This window comes from Diceros bicornis, chromosome 13 (genome assembly GCF_020826845.1).
Source record: "Diceros bicornis minor isolate mBicDic1 chromosome 13, mDicBic1.mat.cur, whole genome shotgun sequence".
Classification (NCBI taxonomy): domain Eukaryota; kingdom Metazoa; phylum Chordata; class Mammalia; order Perissodactyla; family Rhinocerotidae; genus Diceros; species Diceros bicornis.
Window position 1 is genome coordinate 31,117,842 of NC_080752.1, and position 19,426 is coordinate 31,137,267.

Consider the following 19,426-nt stretch of genomic DNA (forward strand, 5'->3'; position numbering starts at 1 on the left):
ACTGGAACCTCCAACCTGGCAGAGACAGGAAACACATTCCACAAGTGGGTCACTAGGAGTAATGGGGAGAGGGGCCTCTACTTCCACCCTCTGCCTCCTGTACCCACGCATTTTAGCCATAGGGGACACTGCAGCAGAGGGTCGGTTTCCCGGAGAACAGAGCTGCGGGGTATGGCCTCTGAGCTCCGCCTTTGGCAGGCCATGCCACTTGGGTGCTGGGGTCCCTGGTAAGATCAGTGGATCTTCTACTCAGACGCCCATTGTCCCACCTGTTTTGCCAAAAACTGGGTCCTTGGTGTGACGCCGTGTGGTGTGGCATACCATGTTGCTACCTCAGGCGACCTAAAGCCCTCAGATGGTGGTGCGGGTGAAGGCCCTGCCGGCGGGTCAGGCGAGCCCATATCTGGAGGAGTGTCAGTGTCACTAAGTACAAATCGCTCCTCTCCAGGCTGGAAGAGGGTCTGATGCAATCGACCTGCCACCAGTAGCTGGCCGGTCTCGTGGAGATGGCACGTTGAGGGCTCAGCTTTGGTCCTGCTGTTGGCAGACCAGACGTTCAGCAGCAGCAGGCCCTCCCTGAGTCTTCAGGAGAGGAGCCCAGGCCACTTCACCCCCGTCATCAAGGCTGCTCTGTCCTTGGGCCCATTGCACCCACACTAGGGTGGGGAGGAGAGAGTCAGGCTGACATCTACCAGCTGTGTCATCCGTTCCAGCTGGCTGTTGACTGTCTCCCCAGCAGCGGGCATTCTCTGATGGACTTGAAACGTGAGACACAAGGATTTAATCCCTTGTGCCCCCTTCCGTTGTTTATCTTTGGTTCATCTTCCTGCCTTTTCCCCGGTTCCCCTTGGCCCCAGTCTTCCAAACTTTTTCTCCTAGGCTCCTGACCGCCAGCCAGCTCATTTGCCAACGCCCAAGAGATTGTGTGTATCTGTTCCTCAGAGCGTTCTTCCCTCCTTATGGCTGGATGACTGAGTGTACAACTCACAGCTCTGTCCACTGGGACGATCAGCCTTCGTCCTTGTTCTTCAGGGCCGCCCCTGAGAGGGTGTCATGACACAGAGTGACAGCAGTCCATTTCCAGCTAGGCAAACGTACTGCACCCAACTAGGCCAGGTTCTTGTTTGTTTGTTTACTTGCTTCACACACTTCATTGAGATATAATTTATACACAATAAACTGCACATGTTTGAAGTGTACAATTTGATAAGTTTGGACGTATGTATGCACCTGTGAAACCATCACCAGAATCAAGACGGTGAGCATATCCATCAGCCCCCAAAGTTTCCTCAGGCCCCTTCGTCATCCCTCCCTCCCACCTCACCTCCAAGCAATCACTGAACTTTCCATCACTATGGATTACAGTCATGTGCTGCATAACAACGTTTCAGTCAAGGACAGACCACATACGTGACGGTGGTCCCAGAGCCTCGGTGTGTAGTAGGCTACACCATCTAGGTTTGTGTAAGTACCATGGGGAGGAAGAAATTTTCCTCCACTCTTCTAGGTTCTTCCAGCTGGTCTAAGAATTAAATTGACAGACAGATTAACAGGAGAAAAACAAACAAAAGTTTAATAACATGTAAACATGAGAGAAATCCAAGAAAACTGAGTAGCTTGCCCAAATCCCCAAAGTCCTCACCTTAAATACCATCCTCAACTAAAGACAAAAGATGATGTTGGGAGTGGGGAGAGTCAGGGACTTCGAAAGGAAGAAAGGCAATTCACAGGTAGGTGAAAAGGAGCAAATGTTTGGAAAACAAGTGTCTGGCCACACAGAAACAGAAGAACACAGAGGGGAGCCCACAAACGGGCTTTTCTAGGTTCCTCTCTGTCCACCACCCAGTTCATCTGATGCTAAGGTGATAGCTCACTTCCTGAGACAGGTTTTTTTACCTGAATTCTTTTAGGCAGTTAAGAGGGGGGTAACAAAAAAACTTTCTAAGTCTTTTGTTTCTTCTAAATAATCAGCCTAAAATAATCCTCATGTTAAAGAGACAAATTTTGGGGTGGCAAATTTGTTCCGCTTCAGTTCTCTGATGTTCCCACAATGACAAAATTGACTAATGACACATTTCTCAGAACATATCCCTGTCATTAAAAGATGCAAAACTGCAGTTTACATCTTCTAGGGTTTTATGGAGATGGAAGCATACAGTATGTACTCTTCTTTTCCACTTGGCATAATTATTTTGAGATGCATCTGTATTGTATATATCAATAGTTCATCCATTTTTATTGCTGAGTAGTATCCATTGTATGGATATACCACAATTTGTTTATCCATTCACCTCTTGGTGGGACATTTAGATTTACAATATGGCTGCTATGAACATTCATATACAAGTCTTTGGACAATTTTTCTCCCCTTGGATAAACGTCTAGGAGTAGAATGACTAGATCGTATAGTGGGTGTATGTTTAACTTTTTAAAAAAACAGCTTTAGTGAGGTGTAATTTCCAAACCATAAAATTCACTCGTTTTTTTTTTTTTTTTTTTTTTTTTTTTTGTGAGGAGATCAGCCCTGAGCTAACATCCGCCAATCCTCCTCTTTTTTTGCTGAGGAAGACGGCCCTGGGCTAACATCCGTGCCCATCTTCCTCCACTTTATATGGGACGCCGCCACAGCATGGCTTGCCAAGCAGTGCGTCGGTGCGCGCCCGGGATCCGAACCAGCGAACCCCGGGCCGCCGCAGCGGAGCGCGCGCACTTAACCGCTTGCGCCACCGGGCCGGCCCCAAAATTCACTCGTTTTAAGTGTACAATTCAATCATTTTAGCAAATTTACAAAGCTGTGCAGTCATCACCACAATCCAATTTTAGGACATTTCCATCACCTCAAAATGATCTCTAGTGCCCATTTGTAGTAACTCCCTGTTCCCCACTCCAGACCCACGGAACCACTAACCTATTTTCTGTCTCTCTAGATTTGCCTTTTCCGGGCATTTCATGTAATTGGAATCATACAATATGGTCTATGTCTGGCTTCTTTCACTTAGCATCATGTTTATGAGACTCCTCTGTGTTGTGGCATGTATCAGTACTTCATTCTGCCAAATAGTTTCCACTGTATAGATACCATATTTAGTTTATCCATTTGTAAGTTGATGGACGTTTGGATTGTTTCCATTTTTTTGTGGCTATTATGAGTAATGTTACCAGGAACATTGTTGTATAAGTCCTTGTGTGGACATATGTCTTCATTTCTCTTGGGTAGACTGGAGTTGCTAGATCTTATGGTAAATTTATATTTAAGTTTTTTTATTGAGATCACATTGCTTTATAACATTATGTAAATTTCAGGTGTACATCATTATATTTCAGCTTCTGAATAGACTGCATTGTGTTCACCACCAAAAATCTAGTTTCCATATGTATGTGCCCCTTTACCCCTTTTGCCCTCCCCTCACCCCACCCCTTTTATATTTAACTTTTTAAGATACTGCCAAACTGTTTTCTGAAGAGGTTGTACCATTTTACATTCCCACCAGCAGTGCATGTGGGTTCCAGTTTTTCCTCATCCTCACCAACACTTGGTGTAATGAGTCTTTAATTTTCCATACCATCATTTGAGACATATAGATAATTATGTAGTGGCATCTGATCCTAGTTTTACTTTTCATTTGCCTGGTGAATGGAGCTGGGAGCAAGAGGGTACTCTGTGGAAAGCCAGACTGGGATGGAAGCTGGTGCTAGAGGTTCATGATGGATAAGGATGCTGTGTGGAGTCTCTGACAAGCCTCAATAGGAAAGTTTTATAATGTTGAGCATCTTTTCATGTGTGATTTGCCATCTGTGTCTCTTCTTCAGTGAAAAGCCCATTCAATTCTTTTACTCATTTTTAAAATTGAGTTGTTTGCTTTGAGAGTTCTTTATACAATATGGATACAAATTCTTTATTAGGTATGTGACCTGCAAATATTTTCTCAATCTTGTGGCTTGTTCTTCCATTAACAATGTCTTTCAAAGAGCATAAGTTATTACTTTTCATAAAGTCCAATATATCAATTTTTTCTTTTATAGATCATGTTTTTGGTGTCATATCTAAGAAATTTCTGCTTGATCCAAAGTCATAAAGATTTTCTCCTTGGTTTTCTTCTAGAAGTTTTATAGTTTTAGGTTTTACAATTAGGTCTGTGATCCATTTTGAATTAATTTTTACCTATAGTACAAACATACAGAGAGAGGGTTTTTAAAAATTTGTTTTGTTTTGTGCTGTGTGTGTTTTTGGCTTATGGATATCTAATTGTTCCCGCACCATTTGCTGAAAAGACTGTCCTTTCTCCACTGAATTGCTGTTGCATCTTTGTCAAAAATTAATTGGTCATATGTACATGAGACTATTTCTGGACTTTATATTCTGTTCCATTGATCTATTTGACTACCTTGATGTCAATACTACACTCTTTTGATTATAATAAGTCCTGAAGCAGGTAGTGTAGGTCGTCTGATTTTGTTCTTTGTTTTCAAAATAGTTTTGGCTACCGAGGTCCTTTGCATTTCCATATGAATTTTAGAAATTGTCAGTTTCTACAAAGAAACTTACTGGAATTTTTATTGGGATTGCATTGAGTCTACAGATCATTCTAGGGGAGAATCGATATCTTAAATATTTTGAGTCTTTCAATTTATGAACACAGTGTATCTCTCCAATTATTTAGTCTTTAATTTCTCTCAACAACATTTTATAATTTTTAATGTGCAGGTCTTGTACATTTTTTGTCAGATTTGCCCCTAAGTATTTCATTTTCATAGTTCTTGATGCTGTTTTAAATGGCATTTTTATTTGATTTTTATTTATTTATTTTATTTATTTTATTTTTTTCCCCCAAAGCCCCAGTAGATAGTTGTATGTCATAGCTGCACATCCTTCTAGTTGCTGTATGTGGGACGTGGCCTCAGCATGGCCAGACAAGTGGTGCGTCAGTGCGCGCCCGGGATCCGAACCTGGGTCACCAGCAGCGGAGCACACGCACTTAACCGCTAAGCCACAGGGCTGGCCCTAAATGGCATTTTTTTAAAAGTTCAATTTCTGATGGCTTATTGCTAATATATAGAAATACAAATGATTTGTATATTGATCTTGTATCCTGCAACTTTGCAAAATTCGTTAACAATTCTAGTAGATTTTTGTAGATTCCATGAAATTTTCTATCATCATGCTGTCTGTTAATAAAGACAGTTTTACTTCTTCTTTTCCAGTCTAGATGCCTGTATTTTTCTTTCCTTACTGCACCGGCTAGAACTCTAGTATAATGTTGAAGTGCTGGGAGCAGACATCCTTACCTTTTCCCGATCTTACGGGGAAAGCATTGTTTTTTGTCATGAAATATGCTGTTAACTGTAGGTGTAGCCTTTTATTCAGGATGAGGAAGTTCCCTTCCAGTCCTAGTTTGCTGAAAGATTTTTAAAAGTCAGAAAGGAACACTGGAATTTGTCAAATGCTGGAACATCTAAGGTAAAAGACAGATTGTGGGACTTCCACTTCCAGCCACTAAGAAAAAGGGACAATGCTTGATGGATTTTTCTGCATCTATTGAGATAGCTTTTCTTTCTTTCTTTTTATCTGTTAATTTGGGAATTACATTGATTTTAAAATGTTCTGGGCAAGTCGCTTCATCTCTGATGGCCTCGTTTTTTGTTTGGCCTGTAAAATGGGACAATAATACTCATCTTAAAGCACATTTACGAGGCTGGCATGCACTGGCATATGGAAAATACCTGGCGCATAGAAGGCACTCCTTATAAACTGCTCATATTTTACAGACTGGATTAAAGGCATCCGTGTTCCTATCTTCCCCACTGCCTCCTCTCCCGCTCCTCCGGGCAGGGACCCCCCCTTAATTCTTTCCTGCCTCCCAGTGCCTAGTACAGTGCCTCTTGACACAAAGTAGGCACAATAACTACTTGAAAGAAAGTATGAAAGAATGGGTCCTACCCGCCTCCGACTCGGGTCCCCACGCATCACACAGCTGCGTCCCACTGCTTGGAAGCAGCCTCAGACACAGACTCTGAAACTGCCGCCGCCGAAAGCGGCGTAGCCCGTGGACCCGTCCTGACCAATCGGAACCTGCCCTCCAGGGGCCCGCCCCATTCCGGAAATCGACCTTCCGCACGGCCTCCGGAGTTGACCAATCAGCTGTTGAGCCCCGCTGTTAGGCCCGCCCCAATGTTGAAACTGCCGCTTCTGAATGCGGAGTAACGCCCGCAAGAGCGTCCCGGTCCCGCCCCGCATCTGACCAATCAGGACGGCCGGATCGGGCCCCGCCCCCGGCCGGCGACGCGCGGGCTGGGCCGGGCGGAACTCCGGGCAGCGAGGGCTGCGACGGGCTGCGCGGTTCGGGGGCTTCCGGGCGGTGAGTGCGGCAGCTGCGGGGCCGGGGATGGCAGGAAGGGCTCGGCGGGAGGCCCCGCGTGCACCCCCGCGGAGGGTTCGGGGCCCGCGGTGGGAAAGGAGGGGGAGGCCGAGTCTCCCCTTCCCGGGGTCCGGCCCTGCGTCCTCCGGCGCTGCCTCTGTGCTCTTGCTGCCCCCTCTTTTGAACGTCGCCTGCCCGTTGCATTTGCGCAGCTTTTAGCTTTCTAAGCGGGAGCTGGAGGAGGGAGTGCAGGCTGTTCTCTTTAACCCCGTCCGAAAACGGAGACCCTCGGACTGTACGTAGGGCCGAGTCGCTGGATCAGATAAGGGCGGAGGCCGGGTCTCCCGGGTCTGCGGATCAGGCTGTTTGCCCCCCTTGTGTGCACCCCCACGGAGTCGTCTGTACTCGCGTCTTCACTGTCCGCCTTCCCTGAGGGGCGTACGTGAGGGGGTCCGGTGTAGTCTGACTTCTCTGCTTTAGCCCCTGCAGCCGGGCCCTAAGGCGGGGCCCCCGGTGTGGGCGGTCCACAGGTGGGGAGTGTGGGTGGCAGGGCTGGGGGCAGGGCAGGGCTGGGTTTCTGAGAGTAGGTTGTCTGATTGGACCAGGTGTTAAAAAGGGGTAGTGTGTGTCCAGGGAGACTGAGTTTGTGGTTGGAGGAGTCTAGGCCTGGGGCTCTGAGGGAGGTGGGAAGCCCCTTCCCCTAGCCTGCAGAAATCCCTGCCAGGGGCATCTGTGTGTGCTGAGCCTGGATCCCTGGGTGGCTGAAGGCTAAGAAAAGGAGGAGGCAGCTTCCCAGGACCCTCTCCACGCTGCTGGGGAAGGGCTGATGGGACCTTGGCCCCTGGAGCCAGATTCTGATTCAGATCCTGGCTTTGCCACTTACTAGCTGTGTGGCTTGGAGCAAGTTGCTTAACTTCTCTGAACTTTGGTTTCTTCATTTGTAAAAAAAAAAAAAAAAAGGGAAGAAGAAGGGAGGACAAGGGAGAGGGAAGAGTCCCTTCAGAAGCCTGGTTTGTGTTGGATTCACAAGTTGTAATGCTTTACATTTGTAGACTTGCCCTAATTGTTTTCTATAAATTAAATTAGTCTAATTCCATTGTTAAGGTTGTCAAAGGGAGAGTGCTCTCTTTTGGCACGTTAGGAAACACACCCTGGGCCAGTTGAATAATAGACATTTATTGAATGCTTACTGTGTGCCAGCCACTGTACTCAGATTTAACCTGCATTACCTTGTTTAATTCTTACAACAACCTTATGAGGTAGATACTGTTATCATCTCCGGCAGATGAGGAAACTGAGGCACAGAGATGTTAAATAACTTGCTGAAGGCTGCACACTTAGGGAGTATCAGAATGGGGATTTGAACCCAGGCCTCTGGCTCCACAGGGCAGCCTCCTCAGCCTGATGTCACACTGTCTCAGCTTCAGTTAGCAGAGCTGGGCCTGGAACCACCCCAGAGGGCGCTCTGCGGCCCAGGAGTCAGCAACACCACGGTGGGAAGCCAGAGGCTACGCCCGGGATGGTGGAGACCAGGGACCTGGTGCAGCTGCGTCAGCTCAGCCTGGAGCTCCTGGGGCAGCTGTGGGCTGGGCAGGAGGCCGTGCGGCGGTCGGTGGCCAAGGCGGCCTCAGCGGTGAGCGCCCACCTTGGGAACTCCAGCGGGGGGAGGAAGGGGCCGCCTGTCCCTCAGGCCAGAATCCAGGCCTCCAGCATCATCTCGTGCAGCGTGCCCATTTTACTGATGATGAGAAGACCGAGGCCCAGCGAGGGAAGGTCCAGCAGAGGCTGGAGCAGGGATGAGGAACCAGGCCTTCATGCCTCGTGCAGGCCAGCTGGGTGGGTGGCTGGGCTGCTCCCTGGGTGACCTGGCCTCTCTGTTCCAGTCAAACCTGGACTCCAGCAGCAGCTATGAGTCAGAGACGCCATCGTCCCAAGAGATGTCCTCAGCGGCCCCGAGAACCTCCTGTCCAGAGGATGCCCACCAAGGTGACCCCTGTGATAGATCCGGGCCTGGAGGGGCCAGCTCTGGGGTGATCTCTCTCCCACCTGCCAAGTGCCACCACCAGGAGGCCCTGGGCCCACTGAGGCCCCACTCGGCGCCCTTGCTGTCTACTTCAGACTCGAATGACCCGGAGCTTTCAGTAGAGCTGGACGGTCTGCCTCAGGAGGTGCAGGCCCTGAGGTCCGTCCCGGATCAACAAAGCAAGCTGCCCAAGGTAACATGGGAGAGTAAGGCATCCGTTCTTGGGAGTTTCCTTGAGCCTCAGTTTCCCTATCTGACAAATGTACTCATGGGCAGCCCCCCTTGCAGGGTGAGAGGCTTCCAGGAGGTACCCTGAGTCATGTCCCGCTCAGCCTGAGTGCCTGATGAGTGGTGGCCATTAGTTTCTCAAACAGCACTTTGGGAAGAAGGTGATGAGCCCCATTACACAGATGGGAAGACCGAGGCTCAGAGGCCAGACTTGTTCCAAGTCATACATAGAGGGGACAGGGGCCAAACTCTTGTGTTCCAGCTCCTATGCCCTCGGCTGAGCCCTGGGGCCCATGTCAGGGTGTAAGTTAAGACATAGCCCTCTCCTTTCCCCCAAAGTGGGGCCTCCTTTGGGCCGGGCCTGCTGGCCTAGCCCTTACTCCTCTTTACCTCCCTCCTCAGCCGAGAGTGACCTTCAAGAAGGAGTCTCCAGTGCCTGAGGGGGTCTGGCGCTTCCGACCGTACCTGGGCTACGACTGGATTGCAGGTGTGGCCCGCCCCCTGCACGAGCCTTGCCTGGGAGTGGGGGGTGGGGACCCCAGCTTGCTTATGCACCTGCCGGCGCCCCCACTGGGTGCTCTCTGTTTCTCTGACCATTCCACTTCCTCTGTTGGCCCCTGGCACAGTGACAGGCACGGAGATGGTGCTTGCTGAGCATTTGGAATTTTTTTTGTTTTTTTCCCCCCAAAGCCCCAGTAGATAGTTGTATGTCATAGCTGCACATCCTTCTAGTTGCTGTATGTGGGACGCGGCCTCAGCATGGCCGGAGAAGAGGTGCGTCGGTGTGCGCGCGGGATCCCAACCCGGGCCGCCAGCAGCGGAGCACACGCAGTTAACCGCCAAGCCACAGGGCTGGCCTGAGCATTTGTTGAATGAATGAGAGAACTGTCATATTGTGAGCATTTATCGTACGCGAGGTTCCTGCAGAGCTCTGTATGGGTATCATCTCTTTACATTTTACTTCCCATACCTGCCTCCCCTCAGCAACCTCAGTGGCCTCCTGGCTGGTCTCCCTCTGGCCTCTTTTGCCTCAATTACTGTCTATTTTTGACGTAGCAATCAGGATGAGTTTTAAACATGAGAGTAGATCATGTCACTCAGAGTGCTTAGCACTTAGAGTCAAATCCAAAATCCTTATCCAGACTTCTGAGGTGTGACCTGGCCTCTGCTGGCCCCGTGACATGACCTCTGACAGCCTCCCCCCGGCTCTTGGCTCCAATCTGCTGGCCTCTTCTGGTCCTGGAAGCTCCCATGCTCATGGCCACCTCAGGCCCTTTGCACTTGTTCTTCCCTCTGCTTGGAAGGCATTTCCCCAGTTCACACCTGCTGGTTCTTTTTCATCATGGAGGACTCAGCTGGAATGACAGGCCTTCCGTGAGCATAATGTCCTGGGGCCACACCCCCTGATCATTGCCTACGGCATCAGCCATTGGACTGTTCTTCGTGTCATTCATTCTCAGCAGTCGTCTTCTCTGCTTGTTTCCTGTCTGGCTCCTCCAGTAGAACATAAGCTCCCTAGCCCGGGGCCTAGCTGTCTTTTCGCCGCTGTGTTCCCCGAGCCTGAGCCTGGCACGGTTCCTCGCATAGTGGGCCCCCAGCCGACACTTGTCGAATGAAGGAGTGAGCGGTCCTGAGAGGTCGGTGCTGCTCGGATCCTCACGTCACAGAGGAGGAAACTGAGGCACAGGGAGGTTGAGTTACTGCCCAAAGGCAGGTGCTCCATGGGGTCCCTGGGACCAGTCGGGGGAGACAGGCCCTGTCCGAGGACTTCCCAGACTGCCTGCTCACTCTTTCTGGGAGAATGGAGGCTCCTGCCTCCTGTCCGCTCCCTCCTTTCCCCGGTGGACGTCTGTGCGCCCCGCCCGCCCGCCTGGCTCCCGAGGGTTTCTCTCCTTCCTCCGTCGTCCTCCTGCGCCGTCAGCACGTGAGCGCCCTGCGGTGGTAACAACCGACTTGACTGAGTGCTGTTGTGTGCCGGGCGCTGTGCCGGGCGCTTCCCTCCCCTAGCTCCTCTACTCTTCCAGTCATCGTGTTAGGCAGCTGCCGTCATTGTCCCGTCGACAGATGAGAAGGCTGAGGCGCAAGGGACGGAGAAGCGGCCCAGCCTCACGTGCGGTCCGCGGTGACGCCGCCCTCTGTTCTTTCCCTTCCCGAGGAAGCGTTCTCCCTTCATCCCGCGTTTGCTTCTAGTTACTAGTTACTGCCCATTTTCCCCGCTTTCCCGTATAGCAAAACTCCTCAAAAGGGTTGTCTCGACTCGCCCTCTCCAGTTTCTCTCCCCCACTTTTTCCAGATCGGGCTTCAGCCCCGACACTGTCTTCACCGGGTGCTCGGTGGCGGCCGCGTTGCCAGCTCCGGGCTCAGTTCTCAGTCAGCGAGGGCACGGCCGCCCTCCCTGCTCCCGCAACTCTGCCTTCCGTGACTTGCAGGGCCGGCAGCCCCCTCTCCCCCATCTCCCGGCTGCTCCTTCCAGTCTCCTCTGCGGGAGCCGCTTCCTTGTTCCGACCTCCAGACACCAGACGCCCCCGGCTCAGTCTCCCGGTTCTTCTCCGTCTGCCCTCTCGCTCTGACACCCCAGGGCAGAGGCTGTCAATGCTCTCTCTACCCCTGTTTTTATCTCTGGCCCCTGCCACGCCTCCAAATTCCAGATTTGTTTATCCGGCCGTCTTCTCTACATCGCTCACTAGGTGTCTTGGGTTAAACTCAACGTCCAGAATCAAGGTCTTGATTTCCACCCCACCTGCTCCTCCCGGGTCTTTCTGATCTCTGTAAATGGCAGCTCCGTTATGGAGTTAATGGTCATGACCTTGGGATCAACCTTGAGATTCCTTCTCTTCTTTTTGTGTCTTCCTCTTTCAGTCCATTAGCACATCCTGTTAGCCCTGCCTTTAAGGTATTTCTAGAATCCGACTACTTCTCTCCACCAGGATGCCTGCAGTAGCCCCCTAACTGGTACCTCTGCTTCCCTCATCTTGCAGTAGCCAGAGGGGGAATCCTGTAAAAATACATGGCCGATCTGACTGCATCACTGCTTGTCCCCAACCCTCCACCAGCTTCCTAGCTTCATCTCCTCCACTCTAGTTCCTCACTCCCCTCTAGCCACTTTCACCTCCTGGCTGTTCCTCAGACACACTGAGTGCACACCTGCCCCAGGGCCTTTGCGCTTACTCTTCCATCTGCCTGGGATGTCCACGTGGCTCCCTCCCTCTCTTCATCAGGTCTCTGCTCAGGTGTCACCTCCTCAGAGAGTTCTCCCCAGCACTCTTGCCCTATCAAGCTCAGTTCCCTGCCTCTGCTCTCTTACTTCCCAGCAGGTGTTACCAGTCCCCGTTGTGTCACAGGTGTCTCTGGTGACTAGTTTGTCTGTGACCACACATTAGAATGTAAGCCTCTCAAGGGCAGGGGCCTTGGCTAGGTCACTGCTCTCTTCCCAGCACACTGAATAGTGTCTGGCCCGTAGCAGGGGCTCTAAATATATTTGCATGGACAGTTGGATATGCGTCAGAGTAGACAGACACCGAGACACAACCAGCAGGGAGTGGAGGCCCTCCAGTCTGGGAGGCACGGTGAGGGCAGAGCGGGTGGACTGGGGCTGGCGCCGAGCATCCCCTCAGCCTTGGCCAGTGGCCGCACAGCAGCTCCCCTGGGCTTTGCTCACTCCAGGGTCTCTGGACAGCAGCTCTCCCGTCACCAGCAAGCCCGAGGCCTTCTTCTCGAAGCTGCAGAAGTTCCGGGAAGCCAACAAGGAGGAGTGTATTTGCAGTGAGCCCGAGTGAGCAGGGTGGGCGAGAGCTGGGCAGGGCGGCTCAAGACCCCGTCGCCCTGGCCTGCTCACCCCTCTCGCCCTCACAGCCCCCAGGTCCTGAGCCTGCATGAGAACGGTGGTGTCGAGGGAGACCACGAATGTGAGTGTGAACCCTCGCAGGCCGCGCCCCACAGCCCAGCTGAGGGCCTGGGGGCCTGAGGAGGCAGCTGGGGTGTTGGGGACTCAGGGAGGGAGGCCTGGGGTCTGGACAAGGTAGGGGGAGGCTTGGGTGGGGGGTAGGGTGCACTGAGGCCTGGCCTCCTGGGGATTAGGGCCAGCCCTGTGTCACGGCCTCACCCCTCCCCAGCAGCCTTCGTTTTCTTCCCAGCTGCCTCATTTTCCCACGTGGCCCCCCACTCCCACCCCCTCCTCTGCACGTGTCATCTCAGTCACGTGAGCACCTGAGTCTGCTGTGGGTTTGCATGTGCAGCACGCTGTGTGTCCATATGTGTACATGCATGTGGCTGTGTGAGGGTATTTGTGTGACATACGTGTGTGTGCACCCTGTGTGTGATTACAGATACAGGCATGTGCATGTGTGTCCACGAATGTGACTGTGTAAAGCTGTGCTTTGTGTTTGCGCACATGACATTTGCACGTGTGAAGATGCCAGTATGTGTCTGCACACACGTTCTTGTGTAGAAGCGTGTGCTCAGTGTTGTAGGTGAGCGCGTGTACGTGTGTGTACACGCGTGCGTGCCTGTGAGCGTGCCCATTGGGGGTGTGGGGGTTGGCGGCCTGTCCGGTGGGGGTGGGGGGGGCCCGGGCTCTAGGTGCGCGGCTGAGGGGGAACAGTGACTGCTACTGGGTCTCGCAGGCGTCTACTGTTACCGTGTCAGTCGGCGCCTGTTCCTGGTGCCTTCGGATCCCGGCAGCCCCTGCCGCCTGTGCAGGGTGCCCCGGGGCCAGCGGGGCCCTGAGACCCTGGCAGAGCCAGCGCAGGTCAGGTGAGTGGCGGGAGCGGACAGGACACCCGGGGTGGGGGTGGTCGTGGGGGCGGCCGCAGAGGCTGAGGCCTGCCAGTTCTGAGGGCGGGAAAGCTGCGCCTGGGGCTGGGTCCACAGCAGCGGGAAGCGCCAGCAGCAGTGTCCCCACTGTCACCCCCACCAGGGTGAGCGTCCCACTGTCCATCCTGGACCCCCCACACCAGTACCGCATCCACCGGCGGAAGAGCTTCGACGCCTCCGACACGCTGGCCCTGCCCCGGGTGAGCAGCCACGTGGGGCCAGGCTGGGGGCGGGCACGGGGCTGCCCCCAGCTGGCCCAGGTCTGCAGATGGATCCTGGGGCCCAGAGAGGGTCAGGGACGGTCCCAGGGCCACACAGTGGGGCTGCGCTCAAGGAGGGCGAGTCTGGAGTTCAGGCTGGGCCCCTTCTGTCACCTGTTCTCTGCTTGCTCCCCGAGGGAGGTGGGGCACCCCACCCACCCCAGGCTTCTGGGATAAATGTTGCCTGCATGTTGGCGTAACACGAATGGCCCTGGTTATCAAGGTCGTGTGTGCCTCGTGAGCAGTCCTTGGGAGGATTATCTCACGGAGCCCCCCAGCAACCAAAGGCACAGGTGCTGCTGCTGTCCCATTTTACAGATGCAGAGACTGAGGCGGAGGGGAGGTGACTTGTCCAGGGTCAGCCAGCTGGAGGAGCTGGGATATGAACCCACGCCCTTATGCTTCTGTGGTGCCTCCCACAGAGACAGCCTTGTGTCTCCTGGGGAGGACGGGGCTCGCTGGGGACCCCACTCACTCCCACTTGAGGCTGAGGTAGTTGGGGGTGGGGAGAGGAGAAGGGATGCAGAGGAAAGTTGGTTTGCTCGTCTATAAAATGGGTACAACATGCCTTCCTCAGGCTTGTGGGGCAGTTCAGTGAATCAATACCTGTCGGGCGTGGGGCAGAGCCCGGCGTGCAGGAAGTGCTCTGTTAGTGTCCACGGCCTTCCCTCTGCCCGTCTCAGGTCAGGCCCCGGGGCCTGGGTCAGCAGGGTTAGGAAAGGGAGGCCCAGGGGTGACCCTATGCGTGGACACAAGGCTCCTGCCCTGGGGGAGCCTCAGTTTGAGGGGGATACTGTGACTGTTTGGGGGGGCCCCGCCACTCTCGTGGGGGACACAGCCCCGTCTTAGCAGATGCTGCCAGTCCACGAGGAGAGGCACAGCCCCTGCCTGGGTGTGCCCAGTCCAGAGAGGCCTGCCCCAGGCCAGGCGCCTGAACCCCTTGTTCTCCACAGCACTGCCTGCTGGGCTGGGACATTCTCCCGCCGAAGGCTGAGAAAAGCTCAGCCCCTGAGAGCCTGGGTCTCTGGTCCTGTGTCTCCTCCAAGGCCCAGCACCGGAAGCTGTCAGCTGCCAGCCCTTCCTGCCTGGTGTGGTCCAGGCTGCCCCGGAGCAGGCCTGGGGACTGCAGAGTCCCCGGGAGCGGGATGGGGGTGGGGAGTGCAGGGCCTCAAAGCATCTCTTCACAGGGGCCCGTCCCCCCAGCCCTGACCCAAGGCACTCTTCCAGGGTCCACCACTCCCTGCTAGCTACCTCACCCCACCCAGGAGGGTGACCGTAACTCTAAGGTCCAGAAGGGGATGAGGCTGGAACTGGGGGCGACATGCTCCCAAAGTGGTCCCCTCTGACACCTCCTCATTCACCATCCAGGCCCTGCCAACACGAGTCCCGCCCCCCACCCCGATCTGGTCAGAATCCCAGGTCCCCCGGCCCTGCACCCCCGAGCTAAAGCCCTGAGGACTGGCCACCTGGAGGAGGACAGTGCCTCTGCCATCGTCTCTAGCCTCTCCCCTCTGGCAGGGGCACCCACGAGAGGGGATCCCAGCCCTGCCTCAGCTGGAGGTGAACTCAGGCCTCCCTTCCTATGTTGGGCAGGTGGGTGAGCCCAGGCTTGTCTCCTTGCTGGGGACGGGGCGGGGGACTCTGGCCTGAGGAGATTCTGTGACATGTTTGTAAATAAAGCTCGTGCGCGCTCTGCAGCTCCAGGTTCCCACGTGTCCTGGGTCTGTCCTGTGGATGCCCTCAGTGCTGAGGAGATGCCCCGGCTCAGCCTGCCCTCCCCTCACCTGGGGAAAGACTCTGACAACCTGCCCTGGGCGGGGTGGATCCAACGGCCTGAGTGTGGCTCTTTGCACAGCTCCCAGCTCTGGGTAGGTGGCCTCCCGGGGCGGGGCTGAGCGTCCCTGAGACAGGCTGAGGCCAAGGCCAGTGTTAAAAAGCGTTTCAGCGAGGGGCTGGGGCTCAGGCTGTCCGCCGTGGATGAGGGCAAAGCTGTGACAGCAGGGAGTGAGTGAGCTTCCCCTTCCTCTGGTCCCTGAAACCGGGGTCCATTGATAGAGGGGCTCTCTTGAAGTCCCTGGGCCAGGGGCTCCTCTATGCCCCTCTCTAGCCCAGCCCTAGAAGCCATGGTGATCCTGAGCTTCAGCAGGGACCGATGGGGAAACTGAGGACCAGGCTGTGAATCGGAGGCAAGGTTGGCAGAGAGCCCAGATCTCCCCTCCTGGATTAATAAGCAGTACCTGTCCTTTCCTCCATGGGTTAAACAGTATGAAATTCCTGTTTCTGTAGTAGAAAAATGGACTAGATTTTTCTGTGCTGCCACAATGGTGTGCATGAATGTCCTGGCTGTTGCTCTCAAGAGTATCCGCAATGCCGAAGAGAGAGAGGCAAACGCCAGGTTCTCATTAGGCCGTGCTCCAGAGTCATCATCTGGTTTCTAACTGTGATGGTGAAGTGTGGTTACTTTGGCGAATTTGAAATCATTGATGACCACAGAGCTGGGGCGGTTGTCGTGACCCTCAGCAGCAGATTAAGCAAGTGTGGAGTGATCAGCCCCAGATCTGATGTGCAGCTGAAAGATCTAGAAAAATGCAGAATAACTTGCTCCCGTCCCGTCAGTTTGGTTTCACTGCACTGACAATCTCAGCTGGCATCTTGGACCATGAAGACGCAAGACAAAAATGCGCAGGAGGGAAAATCCTGGGATTCTTTTTCTAGGGATGTAATGCATATGTGCAAATAAAATGTCTCAATGGACGATGGTGCTTCAAAAAATAGAATAGAGGCGGAACCAAAGCCCAGAGAAGGCGCGTGCCTTTTCTGAAGTTTCTCAGCTTAGAGGGGAGAACTAGGGCTGTGGTCTCCTGTGGCTCCACCTAGAGCTCGTGAAGCCAGGAACATCTTTCTCTTCCCGTTGTTCACAGCATGTGTATTAGTCAGGATAAGCGAGGTTATGCTGCAGTAACAAATTAACCCCCAAATCTCAGTGGTTTGACATAAAGACTTGTTTCTTGCTGACTTGCTCATGTTATCCATCATGGGTCACGTGGAGCCTCTGCTTATGACATCATCTCTCGGGGGCCCAGGCCAACAGAGGCTCCACCATGGGGGACGTCACTAGTTGCTTCAGCCCAGAATTGACACACAGGTCCCTCTGCTCATGATTCATTGGCTAGAACTAGTCACATGAGTATCCTGCCTGACAGCAGGGGGTCGGGGTGTGGAGGGGGCTCATGGGATATTTGGTGAGCATTGCAGTCCTCCATGTCCTGTTACCTTTCTTCCCCAGCTGTGTGCATGCAGGGCAGGCCCGCAGAGCTCCCGGGCTCTGGGCCGCAGAGGCCGTTAGCGAAATAACAGGCACTACGAATTCTTGCCTAAAGTCTTCCCTCACTTTACCTGGGATTCCACCCTCAAATGCCTTCAGTGGCCAGGCAGCTAAGGTGACCGGGAGAGGTGGGGCTCAGAGCCGCCTGGCGAGCACACGGCGCCTCCAAAGGCTTTCAAGTTCAAAGGCCTCTGATTCAAACTACCATGTCTGTGGGCAGATTCCGCAGCAGGTTGTGCTTTGCCACTTGATTCCAGGACCCGGAGAAACCAAGTCCCTTCCGCATGTAATTTTTTTTGATTAATTTTTAAAAATTTATTTTAATTGTGTAAATTATACGTGACAAAGTTTACCCTTTTACCGTTTTTAAGTGTACAGTTCAGTGGCATTAAGTACATTCCCCCTGTTGTGTGACCGTCACCACCATCAATTCTAGAATTTTTTTCAGCTTGCAAAACTGGAACTCCATACCAGTTAACAACTCCCCTTCCCCTCCTCAGAGCCCCTGGCAACCACAGTTCTTTCTGTCTCTGAATTTGACTGCTCTTGGTGCCTTATATGAGTGGAATCATACAGTGTGTGTCTCTTTTATAACTGGCTTATTTCATTTAGCATAATGTCCTCAAGGTTCATTTATGTTCTAACGTGTCAGAAGTTTCTTCCTTTTTAAGGCTGGATGTGTATACCCTCCTTTTCAGTGTGTGTGTACACCACATCTTGTTTATCCATTCATTGTCGATGGACACTTCGGTTGCATCCACCTTTTGGTTGTTGTGCATAATGCTGCTGTGAACATGGGTGTACAAATATCTGAGTCCCTGCTTTTAATTCTTTTGAGACTGTACCTACAAGTGGAATGGCTGGATCAGATGGCAATTGTATGTCTAATTTTTTGAGGAACCACCATACTGTATTCCATAGGAGCTGCACCATTTTCCATTCCCACCAGCAATGTAAAAGGGTTCCAGTTTCTCCACATCCTCACCAACACTTATTTTCTGCTTTTTTGATAATAGCCATCCTAATAGGTGTGAAGTGGTATCTTATAGGTTTTTTGTGTGTGTGTGTGTGAGGAAAGTCAGCCCTGAGCTAACATCCATGCCAATCCTCCTCTTTTTGCTGAGGAAGACCGGCCCTGAGCTAACATCTATTGCCAGTCCTCCTCCTTTTTCTCCCCAAAGCCCCAGTAGATCGTTGTATGTCATAGTTGCACATCCTTCTAGTTCCTGTATGTGGGATGCCGTCTCAGTGTGGCCCCACAAGCGGTGCGTCGGTGCGCGCCCGGGATCCGAACCCAGGCCGCCAGTAGCGGAGTGTGCACTTAACCTCTACGCCATGGGGCCAGACCCCCTTCTTATAGGAGTTTTGATCTGCTTTTCCCTAATGATTAGTGATGTTGAGCATCTTTTCATGTACTTATATGCCATTCCTATATCTTTTTTGGAGAAATGTGTGTTCAAGTCTTTTGCCCATTTTTGAACTGGGATTTTTTGTTTCACACGTAATCTTAAGTCAAAGAGCCTGTAAGAGTCAGTGGTTTTGTTAGAAATTCTTTGGCCAGAGGGAGAAGAGAATCAGGAAGCCATCTGTCAAACAAAGTTACAAAATTTACAGCTGAGATCAACTTATAAATTCAGCTGACACAGAATAGCAACAGTTGGAACAAGAACAGTTGTGACCAATGTTTCTTTTCCATAAAAGTCCAGGCTGCAGTCCTGGGTCCATTAAATCATCAAAGCAAGTGGTTTCCCTGGAAAGACAGTTCTGATGAAAATTTAGAAGGTTTCCGGCCTGTTTGCTTCCAGCTTCCAATTAGTTCCACGTGCAAGAAACCACACCCCAAGGTCTCCCAACACTGTTTCATCAAACCTGTGACACCCTGATCAAAAGACTCACCCTAACTTTGTACCACCAGGAAAAATGGTCCTTAACTCTGACACACACTGGCTATGAGATAGTGCTAATTTCAGAGATGTTAAAATGTGAGAGAATTTGCATCTTAGATTAATGAGATAAAAGAAGTCGTAAGCCTAAGAACTCTGGTCTTTTCTATATACTGACTTCTGGGCTCTGCACCCCCCGGCTAGCTCAACTGTGGTCTCCTTGGGGCCATCTGGAACAATCGGCTGGGGTGGGAAGACAGCAGCCTTGTCCTGATCTCTGCTGCTGGTCTGCCTGTGAACACTGCTAGGAGGTGCTTGAGAAAGTCTGGGGCCATGGGCTTCTGTCTTGCCCAGCCACCTCTCCAGAGCCAGTCTGTATGACTGCTTTGGTTTGGGGAATAGGCTTCCTCAAACCTAAGGGGCCCAAGAATGATGGTCACAGGCAGAGAGGCCCCTGAACAGAGCTTCATGTCTCCCAACCCTGCCTCACTCGACTCACGCCCCCCACTGTCCATGAATGTCACCGCTGCCCTCCCAGG

General features: G+C 52.6%; 1 protein-coding gene and 1 pseudogene across 4 annotated transcripts; both read left to right on the forward strand.

The window, feature by feature from the left end:
* Positions 1–6,287: 6,287 nt before the first annotated feature.
* Positions 6,288–15,386, forward strand: MIIP (migration and invasion inhibitory protein). 4 transcript variants are annotated; one of them, XM_058552922.1, is made up of 10 exons: positions 6,380–6,651; positions 7,778–7,989; positions 8,240–8,572; positions 9,010–9,094; positions 12,271–12,379; positions 12,460–12,512; positions 13,230–13,359; positions 13,523–13,619; positions 14,633–14,767; positions 15,048–15,386. In XM_058552922.1, the coding sequence occupies exons 2-10, from the start codon at positions 7,876–7,878 to the stop codon at positions 15,132–15,134; spliced, it is 1,143 nt and encodes a 380-aa protein (XP_058408905.1). In that variant the 5' UTR covers positions 6,380–6,651; positions 7,778–7,875; the 3' UTR covers positions 15,135–15,386. The 4 variants fall into 4 exon arrangements, with proteins under 4 accessions (XP_058408903.1, XP_058408905.1, XP_058408904.1 ...); XM_058552920.1 differs by lacking the exon at positions 6,380–6,651 and adding an exon at positions 6,288–6,356 and having other exon boundaries at positions 14,633–15,138; XM_058552921.1 differs by lacking the exon at positions 14,633–14,767.
* Positions 15,387–15,847: 461 nt separating this feature from the next.
* On the forward strand, positions 15,848–16,433 carry LOC131412823 (small ribosomal subunit protein uS8-like; annotated as a pseudogene).
* Positions 16,434–19,426: the final 2,993 nt, after the last annotated feature.

Bases quoted from the DNA above. Each gene is read 5' to 3' on its own strand.
- MIIP (XM_058552920.1), top strand. From the start codon at position 7,876: ATGGTGGAGACCAGGGACCTGGTGCAGCTGCGTCAGCTCAGCCTGGAG. The intron at 7,990-8,239 runs GTGAGCGCCCAC...TCTCTGTTCCAG, and splicing joins TGGCCAAGGCGGCCTCAGCG to TCAAACCTGGACTCCAGCAG. The intron at 12,513-13,229 runs GTGAGTGTGAAC...TGGGTCTCGCAG, and splicing joins TGTCGAGGGAGACCACGAAT to GCGTCTACTGTTACCGTGTC.